Source organism: Colletotrichum fructicola, assembly GCF_000319635.2.
Source record: "Colletotrichum fructicola Nara gc5 chromosome Unknown KSG_Nara_v1_contig06, whole genome shotgun sequence".
In the NCBI taxonomy this organism is placed as follows: domain Eukaryota; kingdom Fungi; phylum Ascomycota; class Sordariomycetes; order Glomerellales; family Glomerellaceae; genus Colletotrichum; species Colletotrichum fructicola.
The window spans coordinates 3,393,536-3,412,055 of record NW_027094056.1 but is presented as its reverse complement, the minus strand read 5'-3'; the positions used below and the strand labels follow the sequence as shown (position 1 = coordinate 3,412,055).

At 54.9% G+C, this 18,520-nt stretch overlaps 5 protein-coding genes across 5 annotated transcripts; 2 read left to right on the top strand and 3 right to left on the bottom strand.

Annotated features, from left to right (window-relative positions):
* Positions 1-3,098: 3,098 nt before the first annotated feature.
* Positions 3,099-4,707, bottom strand: brr6 (Nucleus export protein brr6; the record flags this gene model as incomplete). Its single annotated transcript, XM_066152498.1, has 4 exons — positions 3,099-3,243; positions 3,304-3,464; positions 3,526-4,508; positions 4,599-4,707. 4 exons carry the CDS (start codon positions 4,705-4,707, stop codon positions 3,099-3,101), a joined length of 1,398 nt encoding a protein of 465 aa, XP_066008237.1.
* Positions 4,708-5,319: 612 nt separating this feature from the next.
* On the top strand, positions 5,320-6,715 carry IWS1 (Transcription factor IWS1; the record flags this gene model as incomplete). The annotated part of the gene is made up of 3 exons (XM_032028684.1): positions 5,320-5,853; positions 5,916-6,394; positions 6,448-6,715. The coding sequence occupies 3 exons, from the start codon at positions 5,320-5,322 to the stop codon at positions 6,713-6,715; spliced, it is 1,281 nt and encodes a 426-aa protein (XP_031891552.1).
* A 1,018-nt stretch (positions 6,716-7,733) lies between these two features.
* dsk1-0 (Protein kinase dsk1) lies at positions 7,734-9,856 on the bottom strand (the record flags this gene model as incomplete). The annotated part of the gene is made up of 5 exons (XM_032028685.1): positions 7,734-8,174; positions 8,245-8,500; positions 8,570-8,633; positions 8,773-9,563; positions 9,837-9,856. The coding sequence occupies 5 exons, from the start codon at positions 9,854-9,856 to the stop codon at positions 7,734-7,736; spliced, it is 1,572 nt and encodes a 523-aa protein (XP_031891546.1).
* A 1,002-nt stretch (positions 9,857-10,858) lies between these two features.
* CGGC5_v011204 (uncharacterized protein) lies at positions 10,859-12,070 on the bottom strand (the record flags this gene model as incomplete). The annotated part of the gene is made up of 2 exons (XM_066152497.1): positions 10,859-10,940; positions 11,904-12,070. 2 exons carry the CDS (start codon positions 12,068-12,070, stop codon positions 10,859-10,861), a joined length of 249 nt encoding a protein of 82 aa, XP_066008238.1.
* Positions 12,071-15,885: 3,815 nt separating this feature from the next.
* Positions 15,886-17,076, top strand: CGGC5_v011203 (uncharacterized protein; the record flags this gene model as incomplete). The annotated part of the gene is made up of 1 exon (XM_032028687.1): positions 15,886-17,076. One exon carries the CDS (start codon positions 15,886-15,888, stop codon positions 17,074-17,076), a length of 1,191 nt encoding a protein of 396 aa, XP_031891545.1.
* Positions 17,077-18,520: the final 1,444 nt, after the last annotated feature.

The window sequence follows — 18,520 nt, the reverse complement described above, 5'->3', positions numbered from 1 at the left end:
GCAAGCTGTAGAGGTTTGAGGACCTGTCGCTTTCTAAGCTTCGGCCGATTGGTATGTAGTCATGGGCTTCGTCGCTTTTGCAGTCGGTTCAGTGGCGTCTCGTGAGTCGCGGGGTCGTGAGCGGGAGGTCCTGAGAGACGACTGGTCATTCGACGATTGAGGCACCTCACGGCCCCTCCTGCTATTGGTATGCGGACGATTGAAGCATACGTCGGAAGTGTATGTAGTTAGGTACTAATCGAGGGTTGGGACGGGGAACAGGACATCGGAAGCACTATGAGCGTGGGGCGGTGAGGGCGAAAAGAATTTAGAATGGGAACCAAGGAAAAAAAAAGGGTTGGCCGTCGTGATGAAGAGGAAAGTGGTGGAAAAGGCGGGAAGGGATGACGGTGCGGCGGCGTGGTCGGGACCAGGTAACGGAGACTGGACACAAGCGGGTTGAGGCACAGACTCTTTCTGTATCTCGGTCTCTGTCTCCAAAGCTGTGTGGCTATTGCCGTGCAGATGCAGGTGCAGGGCAGTTCCTTCCCCAGATTGCAGAGCTTCGTGCGCAAACAAGGTCCAGGTCCCAGGTCTAGATCCAGCTGTTTTTACGCTTGAGGTGGAGGAGAAACTTTTTTCGCATGTCCAGTTTGGTCAGGCAGGTAGGGCCAATCCCGCGTCAGGTCAGGTCGGTAGGCAGCTGGTAAGGCAGAGCCACGGTAGCTCTGGTCTGCATGAGATACCTTCCTTGCCTTGACCAGACCAGGTGTGTGAGTGTGGGTGTGTGGGTGTTTGTGTGTGTGCAGCTAAGCTACAGTGTACCTTAATGAGCCTCTCACGGGACGACCTGCGAAGCTGCCGGTGAGGAAGGGCAATCCAACCTACGGAACCAGACAATGAAGCCTCGGTGATGGCAAGGCATTGAAGGTTACTTTGGTGCCTTTCCTTCAGCTTACACGTAGACATCTTTCTACATACATCAAATACGCAGTACTCTTCCACCTCCACTGCTCATACCTCGAGTGCCTGAGGTCGAGCCCACTTGCGGTGCCTCAATCCATCATGGTAAACTGTCCAGAGCTCCGATGGGGAGTGAGTGATCTGGGTTTGCGGCCTCCCCTCTCGTCTGTCGCAAGCGCTAACTCAGCAAGGTACCGTTTTGCAGCTACGGTAAGGTACCGTGTGGGATGGATCATAGCTTCGTAGCTCTCGCCCCACCACAAAGTCCACCATGCTGACGGTAAGGCAGGGAACGCAGCTACATACCTCTCACTTTGACCAAATGCGACGGAAGTACAAATACCTTCAGCCCATCGCAATACTCCCTCGAATCTGCATCGCAATAGCTGCCGTGAAATCTTTCAAAGCTTTGCATCTGTTCCTGCCTTGCGTCCTCACCGGCACTTGCGCATACTTCGACCAGCCCGATTCTTACCCATCCACCCGTCCTATCGGCTTCATCCGGTACCTGATATGCCATGGTTTGCGAAGCGCAGCGGCAGGGAAGAAATGACATCGCGTGCGGCGGCGTTGTGAATGGCAGAAGCTGAGCAAAAAAGCAGGGCCCCATGTCTGCCCAACCTCCCCCCTTCTTACTCCCCGCACCGCACCGCACCGTACCGTATCCGCGTCGCCGTTTTCTTCCCTTCCGCCTGGATATTTTCCTCCGGGCGGCTCCTCTTTTGCAATTTCGGCGCCGGTTCACCTAGGTGTGGTCTATGAGCCCCCAGCACCGCGCTGCATTATGAAACCCTGCTCATCACAGGGACTTCCTTGCACTCTTGTTGGTGTCAGGTAGCATACAACGGATGCGCGGGTCGCCCGAGGCTGGCGACAACGCCTTGCGAGCAGAATTGCCCGAGGCACTAGGTTTGATGCCCCGCGTCGAGGGCTCTTTCAAGCCTTCCGCCCTAGCCATGTTACATAGATCAAGAGGTTGGGAACTGGGTTCCTCAGGTCGACTTCACGTTGAAGTATACCTCAGGCCGCAACTGCTGGCGAGTTCGCTATTTTGCTCCGGCGATTTCCAGCACCTAAGGCAACTTGAAGCACCAGAGTCCCTTAACCTGATGCATCGTCTCTCTCGCTACCTAATTCTCGTGCACATTGGTGTCCTTCAGCCCACGTCGAAAAGCCACATCGGCTCATGTTTCGTAACCCCTAGAAGCCACGCCCTTCTTCTCAACTAACGTTTGCTTCCATCGAGTCAGAACCCTAAAGATGTCTTGCCTGACGTAAGGACTTGCTCTCATGTTGCACACCCAACAAGCTCTGAGGGTAGCAGCATGTTCCCAAGTACACGGAACATATTGGACACCTGCTGTGGCGGAATACACTCCGCTCGTTGCTGCCTGTACGTAGACAGTGTCAGTAGAAAAGCGGCATAGCCAACTCCTGGCTTTCCAGAGTGAAGTGGATCCCCTGTATTTTCCAGCCTCTCTGTGGTCATCATCTCAGGACGAGGGCACACCCTCTCAAGAGACGAACGAAACCTTCAGGCACTGTTCAGAGAGAGGGGCTTGACGAAGGGCAAGGCCGAATTCTCCGTGCGTCAGTGAGAGAAAACTGACGTCATGGAATTTGGCAGGGGCTGGACGCGGGAGAAAAGTCCACTTCAACGGGAGCACCCAAGAGATGTATGACTAAGCCATTAGCATGGGTTCTAGACCAGCCCCTTTAGTCTACTTGGAAGTGCCCTGACCTCACTGACGGATAATCAGCAATTCCGCTGTCAGAACGTAGGTTCCTGGGTTACCTCACGCTCTAACATAAACACGCGTCTCTAGCTCACGTTGGCCAACGAAAAGCTTCAGAAATAATTAAATCCATTGACAAACGAACTTTTGCATTCGCGGCCAAGAACGAAGTACGGTTACAAGAGTTCACCGTGCTGCTCGGCTCTGTGCTTCGGCTTTCCAGCCCGCATTTCCTAACCCTTTCCAGGAACAGGCCTCAGCTTTCCAGCTTGCTTTCCAGATGACGCCGCATCAACCCCAAGAACCCTGTCCCCTGGATTTCACACTATACAAATGAACCTCACAACTCCAGACCATGCATGTACCGAGCGTCTTATGTGTATCCTATAACCTCTTAGGAAAAGTGACATATTAGACTTTTCAGTAGCCCTTGACGGGGCTAAGACCGTATTTGGCCGGGCTCCGTAGCCGGTCCCGATCGCCCTTGCTCGGGCTTCGCCGTCCCGAAGGTGTTCGCGGCGGCATAATCATCTTTGGCGGAGATGCATCCGTGTCCGTAGCGTCGCTATCCACGTCGTACTTGAGATGTTGTCGGCGGCGGGAAGGCGTTTGAATCGGAACCCACATGTATGCTTGTGAGGGCTGAGGAATCACTGACGGCTCTGGAGCAGAACCGGATGCTGCGCGGTGCACTGCAGGCCGATCTGTGCTGGCCGTGTTTGCAAGGCGGCCGAGCGTTAGGTTATTTGCAACGATACACAGAAGCAGAACGCCGAAGAAGAAGACCTGTCATACAAGCTTAGCAATTGCGGATCAATCTTCACGGCGGTAGTGTCCAGTAACTTACCCAAGCCTTGACTTGCATCGCGCCCGCAAACTCGTTGAGAATTTCTGCAATTTGCTTGACCGTGACTCTCACGCGCATGATGGCTGACGGGTCCTGAATCATGCATTCATACCACTCATCACACATGGCCTTCAGCGCCGGCCTGTCCTTCTTGGCACATTCGTTGAGCTGGTACTCCGAGCGGCATTCTGCCATCCTGCTTTCGATCTCCTGGCGAGCCACTTCGTTCGCGTTTCTAATATCGGACCGGACTGTATCCACAATGGACCAGCAGAAGAACACGAACGCAGAGACGAGGACGCAGTTGACAATCAGCTGAATCCAGCGGTATAGGTTCTCTGGGGCATTCGGGTGCTCCTCAAGAGTATGGAACAAGTTGCCGATCCAGGTGCGGTTGTTCCCCTTCTTGCCCTTGCTCCGTTGAGACGACTGCCGGGAATCGTCCTCCGAATCATCCTCCGAGTCCCAGTCCTGCGAACCGTGGAAGCGTACGCTTCCGCCAACATCGCGGTCCATGTTATGACGCTTCCGCTTCCTTATGGCGGGATAGTCTCTTCCTCCTCTTGGAATCTCGCCTTTGCCTGGCGCATGGCGCTTCAAAGATTGCAAGCCAGTTTTGGCGTAGCGGAAGCTCTTGTCAACCTTGGAGGGCGTCATTGTGCCCATGTTCATATCTCCGAATCGATCGATTTCGGGGGTGTCCTCCGGGAACTCGGAATTTTCGGTCAGGGCGGGGCTGCTCTCTGCGCCGGAAGCTTCTGAGAAGACCGATTCATCGAAGGGCTTGCGCGGTGTCGTAAAAGCAGGATTGCGGAACGGCGGCGCGGTGTTGCTGCTCTGAATTCTCGGGGAGAACAGTGAAGTCTGGGGTGGCAGGGAGGGTAGTGGCTTAGACGGGCTGTTCGCGAAAGGGTTCGGCTTGGAGGGGCTGCTGGCGAACAAGTTCGGTCGAGGACTGGCAAATTTATTCGGAGAGTTGAAGACTACAACGGAATCGCGGTCAGCGGGAAGAAAGTGATTGCATATGCGGCCGGTCTGGGGCGGCGAATATGTGTATCCACAAGCGGACGTACTGTTTTTGGTGCTGCTTTTTGCAACGTGGGAGAACGGGCTGGTTGCATCCAAAGGGCCACGATCCTGGTATTCCCATTCCATGGGGCTTTCATATGTCCGACGGTCCATGTTGGAGCTTTCGCATGCACAGCAGAAGTGTGGGAAAATAAAAATAAAAAACAAAGGAAGACGAAGCCAAGATTGAACGAGAGGTGAAGGCGAAAGCAAAGGTGTTGGTGAGAAAGTGTGCAGTGCGACAGCTCGTCACAGACGATCAATCAGGGTAGTGTTGGTGGTAGTGACCAACCATGTAAGGAAATGTTCTGGGCTGCTGTCAATGAACAAACCAGAATCTTAGGTCTGTTGGAAGTAAACAAACCGTGCCTGAGGCAACGGAACCTCCCGGTGGCCTGGTCCCGTCGAACTCTAGTGGCGCGGTACGTACCGCCAGCTTGCCTGATGTGGCTGAACAGATGAGGCTGAGGTTCGCTGCGAGAGATGCCTACCTAAGGTATCTCCCTTCTATCTAAGCTTGGACCAACTGAAAATCAAAGGGCCAAACGACGCCTCTGCCGCCTCTCCAACCTCACCCATCAACTATTCCCATTTCCTACGATCACCTTTCTGCCGTGGCAACTGCTTTGAAGGGCTGCACCTGCTGCTTACGTCTCCGCGATTGAAAGCTCACTCTCCGGGCTATTTCAAACCCCCGTTCAGCATCACACATCCATCGTCGCCAACATGTCGGACCTTGAATCTCTCCCCGAGTCGCCAACGCGCGACGACCACGCCGACAACGAAGAGCCTCGTGAGGGTGCGGGTGGCGCGACCGCCGAAGATCTTTCCGACCAGGAATCGGATAACCTTTCGGAAATCGACGAAGACCAGTTTGAGGACTACGACCCTGCCACGGCCAACATTGAAGATCGCCCTATAACTGTCGATGAAGACGTCGCTAAGACGCTCAAGGCTGGAAAGCGAAAGGTAGCCGATGGAGACAAGCCAAGGAAACCAAAGGAGGGCCGAAGAGACAAGAAACGGTCACGCGACGATGACGCGGCTGGCGATGCGGATGGCGAAGCTGGCAGACCGGCTCGGAAGTCGAGACGCGCTGTTGCGGACGGCGAGAGGAAGCCGCGATCCAAGGCTGCCTCACCGGAGATTGATGATGAATCCCACCTGTCCCCTGAGGAGCGCAGACGCCGGGCAATCGATCGAGCTCTGGACGCCGCGATGAAGGGACCTACTAAGCGCAAGAAGAAGAAGGACGAGATCGTGGGTCGCTCGCTTTCCCAGGCCAGAGAGGACAAGTCTTGACTAACAACATCATGATGTAGGATCTGGAAGATGAAATGGACGAGCAGATAGCTGATCTGAAGGTCGCGATGGAGAGAGCATGCGAGGCCGACAATTCGGCGCGCGAGGCGGGCCAACCCGCCGTTCACAAGTTGAAGCTCCTACCCCAGGTGAAGGACTTCCTCAACCGCAACAATGTTCAGCATGCCATTCTCGACCCTGACACGAACTTTCTGCAACACGTCAAGTTCTTCCTGGAGCCCCTCAACGACGGTTCTCTTCCAGCATACAACATCCAGAGAGAGATCTTCCAGGCCCTCATCCGTCTGCCCATCGAAAAGGAGGTGCTACTCAGCAGCGGCATCGGAAAAGTTGTCTATTTCTACACCCGCTCGAAGAAGCCTGAGCCTGGCATCAAGCGTATGGCCGAGCGGCTGTTGGGTGATTGGAGTCGACCGATTCTGAAGCGAACGGACGACTACAAGAAGCGCCACATCGAGACGCGTGAGTTCGACTACGAGTACGTCTCCCTAGTTCAGTGTCACAAGACAGCGTTGCTAATTATTCAAACAGGGCACTCAAGATGTCTCAGCGCCAGGCAGGCAGCTCGCAGTTCAACCTTCCCCAGCGGCCTTCGCAGTCAGCCAGGGAAGCAGAACGTGAGGCCATGCTCGCGCCGGTCGTTACCTCTAACCGCGCTCGTCCTGGTGGCCTCCCTTCGAGCTACACAATCGCACCAAAGAGCACGTACGACGTGTCTCGTGCGCCGGATCACCGCCCTATTGGAGCAGGCGGCCTGGAGGCATTCCGCAAGATGACAGCGAAGGGCAAGAAGCGATGAGGGAGCCTCATGTCATGATGGCGGGGTGTAGTAACGAAGCTTGCCGGTTTGTGGTGGCTGATTCGCTGGCTACTTACCAGCGAAGAAGTCGCCTATGGGAAGGTGTGGCAAGATGGAGACGAGCACAGAGCCGGCCAGAGGCTCGTTCTGATCCACATGATAAGGGAGAGGCTGAGACAGAACGGGCGACTTGAACTTTTTTTTGGGCGGGCACAAAAGGCGTTCCGGTTTGTCATGGGAGGAGGAGTAGAAGGGATTGACATGGACTCCTAGACAGAATGTGACATTTGCACAAAAAAGGGGGACTCAAGATGTTGCTGCATGGCCTGGTGACGACATGTCGATAGATGAGGTTCTGTTGGCAGCTTGAGGTCACACATAGTAGACATGAGCCAATCATGATGCGTCTCATTCCCAAGTCCAGCACAGCCTAGTTTAACACCGACACATCCTCCCTGTCTTCCATGCAACTAATTCTCTCCCTCTCTCTGTAAGCTGATGACAGTGCTGGACTTTCTTGACCTAGAAAACTAAGAAAAGTTCTATCTACTCCTCCATAACAGGAATCTGACATGCCCTGTACACGTGGTTTCCTTCAGAGGCGGGGGGCTTTGATTGCCGCTTCTTCTGCTTTGTGGCCTCCTCACACCCCCCTCCATTACTATCATGCGTAGTAGCTGTTTGATGATGATGATGATGCCGTATCGTCGTTGTGTTTGTGTGTTTGGAACGTCCCGTCCGTCTTTGGCCCTAGCACGAAGAGCAAAGCTCCTGGCACCATGCCGCTTTTTCTTTGTTGCCATCAAGATGCGTGCAGAAATAGGTCAATGCCAATAGTGCATGGTTCAGTGCGACAGACAGAGATGATCGGGCGCAGGCAGAGAAATTGTGCAAAGGGGATCTGGTTCAAGGAGGGGGGCCTGAACCGTTCATTTCCATGAATTAGGGTCGACATCTTGGTGTATGGTGGCCCCCTATGCTTCGAATGCGGTCTCTCATTATGTTTGCCCCCTCTACCCTACCGTTTCCGCACCTCTGTCGCCCACCCATCAATGCCATCTCCCCGGCTGCCCACCTCTAGTCCGTTGATTCGGACGCCTTTCATGCCGGGAGTGTCGTCGAGCCACAAATGTCCTGCCATGCCACCAGCGTTGGCACGTTTCTCTGGGACAAGCTCAAGCATAGGAGTCAGGAAATCAGCAATGCGCTTTGCCTCGTCCTCCTTGAAGTGATATTTCTCGCGCAGGACATCTGGCAAGGCCCAGTGTCGCAAGCGATGAATGTTACGCAACTCGCCTTTGCGGTTGAAGATCTCTTGTGACCACTTGCCAGACAAACAGAGCGACTTTGGGAAAGGCCCCAGCAGCTCAATGATCTGCGCAATGTGATCGTCGTCCTTGCCGTACTTGGTTCCCGATTGGGGGTCGAACAGGTAGTCACCAGTTATCAACTCAAAAACCTAGAGGTGGGGATTCATTAGTTCTCAATGTCTTTGGAAGTAGCTGTTGGTCGTCGGAGGGCAAACGTACCATCGCCGCCATACTCCACACATCAGTACTTGCGCCCCATTTCGCCCCAAGTATAACTTCCGGCGACCTGTACTGCCTGGTCTGGATATCGTTGGTAAAGTGGTGGTTGGTCCAGCAGGCGTTACCCAAGTCCGCAATCTTGACGCTAATGATGTCGAAAGCGTGGGCGTCTTCGGCCTTGCGCTTCTCGCCGGAAGATGGTGAGCTGCTCGTCTTATCGAGGGAGATACCCGAAACTTCTTTCGTGAGGAGGTCGCTGCGCAGAGAAAAGGCGGTCAGTCTCAGGTATAGTCATCCACTATTTTGTGAGGTGGGGTATACATACGCCGTCTTTTCGCGCGTCTTCTGGTCAGCGTCGCGCTTGGGAGAAGAGTCATTGGATCCTTTGCCTGAGCATAGGCTGTTAGCGCTTTTCCAACTTGTGCGACCAGAACCATGCGCCACGAGGTCGTTACATGCAGCGGGACCTTTGTGGGTGGCGCAACTCGCGGGAACACAAGTGGCGGGTGCTGGGGGGACGTCGCATACCTTCGTGCAACATTTGACCGAGGCTCGTGTGAGAGTTCGTGGAGGGGAAGAGATTGTTGTGGTTGAAGCTGGCATTGAGGGGGGAGGGCAACGGCTGACTGCCCGTGATGAGAGTCCGTCTCCTCCTGCGGCCGTTTCTGTTGTTTTCCTTGTCGCTAGGCTCGCTCTTGACGACCTTTTTGACGATTTGTTCGACGTCGCCAATCTCGATGAGGACATTCTCGGGCTTCAAGTCGGTGTGAATGATGCCGCATTCGCGGTGGAGATAGTCAAGGCCCAGCAAAACCTGCTTTGTGATCTGCTTGACCAGGGGCATGGGGATGCCGCGGTGGTTCCATTTCTTAATTAGGCCCAACAGGTTCTCGCCCAATACCTCAAAAACCATGCAAACGTGTGTGCCGTTGGGACCCTTGTGTTCGAAAGAGTCCAGGAGGCTGACTACATGTTTGCGGCCAGGGTGGTCGGGCTTGGCCTGGACAATCTTGTTGAGGAGTTTGATTTCGTCAATAGCGGTTTCGGTGTAGTGGGCGGCAGAGCGGACGACTTTCAGAGCGACGTGCTTTCCAGAGGTGTTGTCCCTGGACAGCCAGACGGTGGAAAAGTGACCCCATCCGAGCTTGCGCACGACTGTGTATTTGCCGTCCTTGAACTTTTCGCCAATCTGGACGGGGTGGTAGCCGCCCTTGCAGTAGTCCTCGGAATCTTCCTCGTCGGCCGTGTTCTCGGCGGGGTCGTCGCCAGACGAAGTCGAAGTAGGCGAGTTCTGCATGGCAGCAGACAATTGGTGGGTTCTGCGACAGAGAAGAAAAAGGTCAGCTTTCTTGTGGAGGCCATCGAGACATGTGCGGGCAGAGACAGCGCGGCGCGAAAAAAGGCGTCATCAGAATTGTGATCAAAATGGCGGGGGTGGAGAATAGCAGTGGCAGTGGTAGCAGCAGCAGCAGCAACAACGGGTGGGTGGCTTGGTGGGTGAAGATTTCGCGGCGCCAGTCCAGAGCAACGAAGATGGACTCGAGCACCACGAAATGCGATGACTTTGGAAGGGGGTTTGGGAGGCTAGAAACCTTGTCTTGAGGAAGCTCATATTTGCAACATTGCGCATCCAGCGCGAACAATCCTGTAGTCAAGAAAAGAGAAGACAGAACGGGCGGAGGACCGGGCAACGGGCGGGAATCAAAACAAGAATGAAGGGGAAAATATCAAAAAAGAGTGCGGATCCAGTGCGAAACTGGCGCCGCTCACAACATGGGAAAGTAGTGACAGCGGCAAGTCCAGTCAGGTCGTGACCGACTGGGGTGGGTAAAGGTTGAATGGGAGGGGAGGGGAAGCGAAGGAGGGGGGGGGAGTGATTTTGGGCGAGGGACGTGGAGGTAGAGGACGGGAGAGGCGAGCGAGGCGAGGCGAGGCGCGGGAACAATCAGCCAGGCGGTAGGCGTGCACTAGTTAAGGTAGGTAAGGTAGGTAAGGAAGGGCAGGTTAAAAAACTGCCTCCGACATGGAGGTGGAGGAGGAGGAAGGGCGGAAGGTTGAGGCAGGTAAGGTAGGTATGGTAGGTAATGGTAAGGATAGGTAGCAGAAAGAGGCACGTAATATGGAAGGAAGTAATAAAAGCAGACGGGAAAGGGTAGGTATGGAAGGTCGCAGCAAGCAGAGCAGAACGGGCAGCAAAGCAGGGCAGGTAGCGCGAGAGGGGTCAGTGATGCGCGCAACGGGGGGGGGGGGGGGGGGGGGGGGGTAGAGAGCGACTGCTCAGTGGTCTGGCGACGCAAAAGTCTGGGCCACCTTGGCCAGGGTCGTCGGGTCGGATCAGGACCAGTGGGGAGGGTGACGGTGAGCGCTCACTCTCGCGCGCCAGCCAGCCCAGCCCAGCCAGTCAGTCAGTCCCGCTCTTCTGTGCTGTTCTGTTCACTGTCCAGTCCAGCCAGCTCAGACCAGTCGCGATATGTCTGAAAACTATTCAGCCCCTCTGTTGTATCTCTGTCTGTCCCCAGATGCCGTGAGTGCAGATTGTCAGTGTGCAGCAAAACAGCTGTGAGTGATGAGCGCAGCAGTCCAGTCCAGTTCAGTTCAGTTCAGTCCGGTCCAGTCAGGTCAGGTCAGGCCTGGTCAGTCCCCGGTATGCAGTCGGGTCGAGTTCGTGCAAAAGACGGGCACATACGACAGGCAAGCTTCAGTCAGGGCACCCCGTCAGGTCAGCACAAACCTCGCACGTTTTTTTCCCTCCTCCTCCTCCTCCTCTTCTCCTCCCCTTCTCCCGTCCATCACCCCGGCCCCTCGCGTTGCCGGCCTCTCATCATGGGTATCTGTCGCACCGGCGGAGCAGCGCGGCGCGGCGCGGCGCAGACCACATCAACAAGACAGGTAGATGCACCTCACCGCGCTGCTGCTGCGCATCATCAGCCCTGGCAGAGTGTCGCGGTGGCGGCAACAGCTGGCGACCCGTAACGCTTCAATCTCCTCCAATGGCCGGCCCTGTGTGCAACCGCAGCGCATGCGCCCAATCCAGTGACAGATCCCCGTCGGGTATCTGTTCCGCTGGGGCCTTGCTGTCTGTTCCTCACTCTTCTTCTTCTGTTCTGCTTGTTCGCTGCCGTAGCGTCTTCCAGCGCCATCTTGTTTCCTGCTTGATGCATGCTTCCCAGATGTCCGGAAGTGAGACAGTCTGCGCGGCGCGGTCCTGGGCAGAAAGCACTGACTACTGATGCCGCTGCTCCTTGTGCCGATTGGGACTGGACTGAACTGAATTGACTGCACTCGACTGCACTCGACGGCTCAAACTGGTCTGGTCTGGCTGGAGGAGCCCCCATCCATCCATCCATCCAACTGGCCCCCCGTACTCCGCCCCGCAGCGACGCGCAGGGAAGGACGTGCGGCATCGGGCACAGTTTTAGACAGGATAGAGGGGTAACAACTTGGCAGGCGGAGTGTGGTAAGGTAAGGAAAGGCAGGGTAATGTCCTGTGTAAATGAAGCTCGGGACGCCAACTGGCGTCCGTATTGAGATGATGACAACCAACAATCTCGACGGTACCCACCCGTCAAATAATGGAAATCAAACAACACGGAACCTTCTTGGTCGCTGCGAATAAAAGAGATGGAAAAAAATTACAAGGAGACCATAAACACACTTACTGGAGAGTTTCGGTGGTGATGATGGGCTTCAAGCCCTCCTTCTTGCGCTTCTTGGCGACCGTCGAGTTGCCATTGGCATTCGCGCTGGCACTGGCGTTGACGTTGGCAGCCGCGGGCTGCAGAGGCTGTTGCGCAAGCGGCTCCGAAGCTTGTTGGGTGCCGTTCATGATGGGCAGTGGAATGTGCGATGCGGTATGTAAAGTATCGTCCAGGAGGGTGAGTGTGGGGGACAGACAGAATGGGGGTCACGGCCGACCGTTCCAGATGGGCGAGGCGAGGTCAGGAGAGCGCACCGCCGGTGGCCTTGGATTGGCGATGTTCCGTCTGTGGTGACCAGCCCAAGCTCGATACCCGATTGTAGCGCAGCGAGGACGGGCGGCTGCGCGTGCGTGCGTGCGTGCGTGCGTGCGTGCGTGCGTGTGTCAATTGTCGGCCTCGTCCAAGGCAATTGGTCTTGCAGCCCGAAGGGGCTTGTCTGGTTCGGAGTGGTATCGCGGGATTTTCAAAGTCGTACAGGTGGTCGCGCGTTCGGGCAGCTGGCGCAGAGCAAGAGATCTGTTGAAAGTAGGGGCGGCAGAGGTCAATCGAGGACGTGAGATGGCAGGCGAAGCGGCAGTCGGAAGTGCGTGAAGAAAAAGATGGCGAGGTGGAGCTCTTGTCAGAGGAGATGTGAAGGCGGATACGGGAGGAGAGAGCGATAGAAGTCAATGGCGAATGAAGCTGGCGATGGACGCGTGGCGACCGGATCCACGGAGTTGCGAAAGAAGTGTATCACCGGGTTGGCGCGGCCAGTCAGCAGCAGGTAAGTCGGCGGGTGGTATTCATCAGATGTGCTCCGATATGATGCGAGACGATGCGCGATGCGGCGGGGACCAAGATGACGACGGCGACGAAGGCTGTGGCGACGACAGTACTGAGCAACGAGCGGACAGGTTGCCTGTGTGGTGGTCTCTGGGCGCGCGGTGTTGGAGGTGTTGGAGATGTTTACTTGCGACCAAGTGGCCAAGGCCGATGGAAGTTGCGTCGTAAGGTAACGTAAGGTAAGGTAAGGTAAGGTAAGGTAAGGTAAGGTAAGGTAAGGTAAGGTAGGGTCAGGTAGGAAGAGGTAGGTGTCAAGGCAAGGTCAGGTAGGCAAGGTACCTTGAGGTGGGATGGATGGGTTTGGCAAGGTCTGGTACCTCAGCAACAAGCAAAGCAAGAGAAAACAGAAGACAAACGTGCCTGAGTGGCTGCCTGCTGGAAAAAGCGCAGAGCAAAGCAAGCAACAAGTTCGGATGTTTTTTTTTTTTTCGTCTTCTTCTCTCCTTGGGTAGGAAGGAGGGGTGGTCGGTCTGGACACACAACAGGAGTGTGAAGTTGCGCCGTACGTATGCGTACCCATTGAGCGATGATACCAAGCAGTGCCTGTCTCGTTCTCGTCTTAGCTGCCATGCCTGGGCCAGGAGGACGTCATTGATGGAAGCTGGTTCGAGGTTGGGTACATAGCAAGTACCCGTTAGGTAGGTAGTGTGTCAGTCAATAGTGGGGGTGGAGGACGGGGGTGCAAGACGGAAGAGGCCAGTAGAGATGCGCCAACGGCAGAACAAGCACCAGCACGACTCAATCGGTGGCGTCTTTTGTCTTTTTTGGTGGATGGATGGATGGATGGATGGATGGATGTGGAGGAACGGGGGTCGAGGAAGCAGCGTGGACGTGGAATTCTGACGGGTGAAGCTATCCACCGTCATCGCATCCAGCATTTGCTTGAGACGAGAGCACCCATGGATGTTGATTAGCACGGTGCTGATTGATGCACAAGAGGACAGACAGGACAGGCAACTCAAATGTTGAATCTAGCGCTCGCCGACGACGTCCAAAGAATGTTTGACACCGGGTTCACTCAGCGTCTTTGGTGCGCATCCGGGAGTTGCGAGCCACGATTCAGCCAAGTGCCTCCAAGTCGGCGGGACGAGACTGCGATTAGATAACACGGGCGAAGTGGATAGGTTGAGGTGGACCAGGCGGCAGCGCTAACTACATCCAGCGGTATCCTGTTTGAAAGGTGCTCAATGATACGTGCGAACCCTCCACTGTGCAAATGGTACACTACCTAATCCTCCTTCAACCTCCACTGACCAAGAAAATATCCAGCACGATTGATGGCGGCATATCCTATCAGAGCTTCACCGACGCACGCCATCACATCGCACATCGTCACTAGCGACCGGCTATTCAGTGGGGAGGAGCAGGGTTTGTCCCCCGAAGCACAAGGCAACGGCCGCTGAGCGGCTGCTGTTGCTGAGGTGAAGACGACGGGAGCCCTGTCCGACCGTCGAGACGTCGGGACCCTTGATTGCCGGTGACCTCACGGGGACGGCCTGACGCAACCGGGCAGGGCCTCAGCGGCGTCCCGGCAACTCTCATGTTTCTCACTTCACTCAATCCGCCCATCCTTAACCTCAGCTGCTTGCTGCCCCTGGATTTTCTTTTACCAGCTCTGTCGTTTGCGGAACTCACAAACGCTGTCGATGTACACTACATATGTACCATACTTCGAGTAGACTCTCAGGCACGGCTAAGGATATAGCTCTGTCGGTCTCATCTTATTGGACGGAGCTGAACAAGTTGCAACAGGCTTTCCCTTGTTCCGCCACCCATCCATCGCGACTCGACAACTTCTGCAACAGACATTTTCCCTGGATCTAGCCACCAACTTACCCACGCCCTTGGGTCCGAAAACTTTTGATCAACTTTTTTTTTTTTTTTTTTTCCTCTCCCGCGTCCTCGTTCGTTCGCCAATGCTGTTCTTCCCGCCACCTTCACGTACACCGCCTTGCCCGCAGCACTCAACGTGAGACCCCCGACACCTGAGAGCATCCGTCAACAGACCTCCGGCTTTCTTTGACCTTTCATCTGATAAGCAAGGGCCCTATTGGTCCGCCCCGCCAGTCACAGGGCTAGTCGAGGTGATGGCTCAGGTACATCACCTGATTGGGTCTTCTTGTTTCTCCTTGGCGTTCCTCGCGGGACGCAATCCCAGGCCACGGCGTCAGGCACACAGAGACAGACCGGACCATTCCATCCATGTGAGCAGGTCCCGCCTGTCACCTGCCATCTATCATCATCGAGCTTCGCGCCCAAATAATTGTTCAGTGTGAATGCAGTCCGGTCCAGTGCCCGTGATTTCCCGGATTCAAATGCACTTAACAACGTCCCTATTATGGGGCCCCCCTCATTGCCGGCGACGAGGCCGCGTACTGCCCTCGCAAGGGAAGCTGCGCTGCAGGGCTGTCGCATGCGGCGTCGGAGAGAGAAGCCTGCGGTGTCGTTACCACGGTCTTGGCAGTCTGGCCGACGAACAGCTTCTTCCATGATCAGAAGAATGGCATCCGATGCGCGCCAACCGATGTCCGCTGCGAACCCCGTCTTCCGTGTGTCGGGGTGAGCCTGCTTCGGCACAGGAGCCGGCTTTCATTGTCTCATCTTCTGCCGGACCTCAAATTCTTATCCGAATCGCCTCTTTCATTCCGATGCATTGAGGTAGATTGTCAGCAACCACGGCCATCGAAAAAGACAAAGCCAGTTACCCTTTGAACGTGAACAATGCCCGCATCAAGCATCGCCTACAATTCCTTGTTCCTCCAAGCCACCTTCCTTCAAGTTTTATCACTGTCGAGTACTTCGCTCGTTGACAAGCATTATTTTATCTCTTGTAGGCTTCCGCTTTGTGATGAGCCTCATCTTCGGAATCAAGAAACCTCCATTGTCATGCGTTGACAATAAGAGCTATCAAAGACATTATGCTTTTGCGACCTCAATCGCGGTTTACGAGTGAAATGCTCTATATATACGGGAGATGAGGGGGGAATCATGGATACTCGAGCAGCAGCTCTTCACAACGCGTACTCACTTCTCTAGTTGCAAGATTATCATTACCATCCTCTTCCTCTCAGGCTAGCTTTGTCGACATCGCAGAAATCGCCGACTATAACCTACCTGTAATATGCCGCATTTCTCTTCCACAAACCTTGAGCTGGCCTTCAGTTTGCCGAGTCACGTCAAAGATGAGTACGCCGTCAGGCTCACGAATTCGGCACTTCAAGAGAAGCACCTCGACCCAAGATGGCGATACGATGGGCATATTATCGGCAACCAGGATTACCTCGAGGTTGCCTTCGCCAAAAAGCCACATAGGCGGACGACTTGGCCCAGCGACTACTGGTTCAAGCCCATTCACCCACTCCAAGACCCTCTCACTATCTCTTCAGCAATTCATGCTGACTTGGCTCGCCTAGCCGAGAGACACAACATCGTTGCCAACGAAATTCACAGCTTTATGCGCTTCCCCCTCGTCAGAGCAGTCATACGCACTTTTCTCATCGAGCTTGAAAGACCCGAAGCTCAATACGGCCCGCCGCCAGACGACGAAGACATCGTCGGTCGACTCGAGGGGATCTTGTTGGGCACGACGCTGTCGGACCGCCAAGCTCTGTTGACCCAAACCACCGCGGTTGGGCCAGACTTTGCCGACAGGGCGCTGTTGTTGTGTTTGATCAAGTTATACGCTCACTTTGAGTCTTGGAACCGCTGGACGTTTGGGTCTATCGGGTACAGACCTATGCTGCAAATCCTCGTTGCCGTCGTTGGCCTATTCTGCAACGCCTGGGTTCACGCGCCCGTAATCGACATTACCTGGGGCCACCTTGGCAAGTCTCTGTCCCCGCCTTCTCTGTATAGTCATGTTATCGACCACAGCGAGCCTCTGCCTAGCACTATTCTGACACCTGAGATATGGATGGAGTGGTCCCTCATGTACGACCCCTGGGTCAGACAAGCAGACTCAGTACAACTGACGACGCCCGAAGACGCAAGGCTGTCCTCGAAGCTCACTTTAGCGCCCCCAGTCTTTGTCGCGGAGGTCTCCGAGCCAGAAGCCGACAAGGAGGGACGTGTTACGGTGAAGTATCTCAGTAAACCTGATGAGGAACGATGGTCATTCAAAAGCATCCTCGATTCCAGGTGGGCGGGCAAGAAACCGAAGACGGGGCTACAATATCTGGTCGAATGGGAATACGCCGAGCCCTCGTGGCAGCCGGCGAGAGATTTGCAAGGCTGCGAGCCGTGGGTCTTGCAGTTCCACCGGTCGAATCCGAAGAAGCCTGGGCCTTTACCTAAGTTGAAGCGATTTCTTTAAGGCCCCTATTGTGTTTTGGTGGGTTCAAAGAGTCAATGATTCTTTCCAGGGCTTGGGAGACTTTGACGTAGAGGCTTGGATGGGGGCCAACAAAGAGGGTCAGCAAGGTGCTACTGGTTGGAATATCACGCTACACTAGGGAGATGTATAGAATAAGTCGGATGGCTGTTGCTTGCAGGCAAGTTCAGGCGAGTTGTTGCCCATCCTTCAACTTTTATAGTCAAATTCCAAAGAAATAAATACAGGCCTCTCCAAAAATCATTGTGGTTAAGTGCGGAAGGCTTTACTTTTGGTCTCGCCGCCTCAGTGATGAGTGTGGTCTCGTATCAATGGTGTCACTAATCCAGCAGAAACCAGCAAGTGAGACAAGATCGGATTTGTTAGTGCAAATGTGGCCGAAAACACGTACAGGATACTTGTGGCAGGACTCATACGCCCTTGCTCAAGGATGCGCTTCCGTAAGTCCTGAGTTGTTGTGGTCGCGATGATGTATTGGTTTGCTATTTGTCCTTATCTTGGTCCCACCGGTATCCTGCTATCTTGTTGTGTTCGAATGTTGTTAGATAGGCTACTCCGAGGTGTGTCAAGTAGTCGTCAGAACCAAAACTTCACCAATACTGATAGCACCAGGCATGTAAGCAACTGTATGAGTTGGGTCAGCCGCCTATGTTTGGCCAACCGTTATCGAGTTCATCCTCTTCGGAATGCCTGGCCCAGTTATCAAGGTCTATCTAGTACTCCGAGGCCAAAACCTAAGTCAAAATAGGCTGGCTGAGATTGTTGGGGCCGGCCCGTGTGCATCCACATTGCATCGGAATATATGGGTCTCTCCGGCAGGGCTCGGCGTCGGAGCCGGAGCTAATGCAACTTGACATTCCAGGCGCTGACAGCGGGAAGATTCATTTCTAGCCTCTTCGTAATAGTCGCCGGCTCACTCCGTTTCCGCCACACTGGGATTTGTCAATGCGTCCATTCCAGTCAGCCCTGCGGCAAGCACGTACGAGGTCATTCTCACGCTAAGGCGGAGCTTCTGAACGGCCTACCTGAGCTGACGGCAGAGCCAGACACGATGGCACGGCTCGTCAAATGACGTGGCAGGGCCTTGTGACTTTGGCTCGAGGACCGATTACTGGATGGTGGTTTCTTGGGTTTGTGCCAATCAACAACGGCTGGGTGCATCAGTCGGACATGTGATGGCGATGCTACAGAGCGCAAAAGGTCAGTTTTAGTGCCATGATGTCATGTCTTATCCCGACAGCCGCTCAACGGGACTGCGACTTTAATAGATGCCGTGGCGAGGACGACTTGAGAACGCCTCTTCCGGCTTACCCCCATGTGTCTCGGGCGGCTGAAGTCCCAGGCCGCGCCGAAAGAGCCGGATGGCTACGTGTACGTGGTTAGGGGGCCAGTACAGAGATTACTCAATCGCAACGGTTAGCTGCCG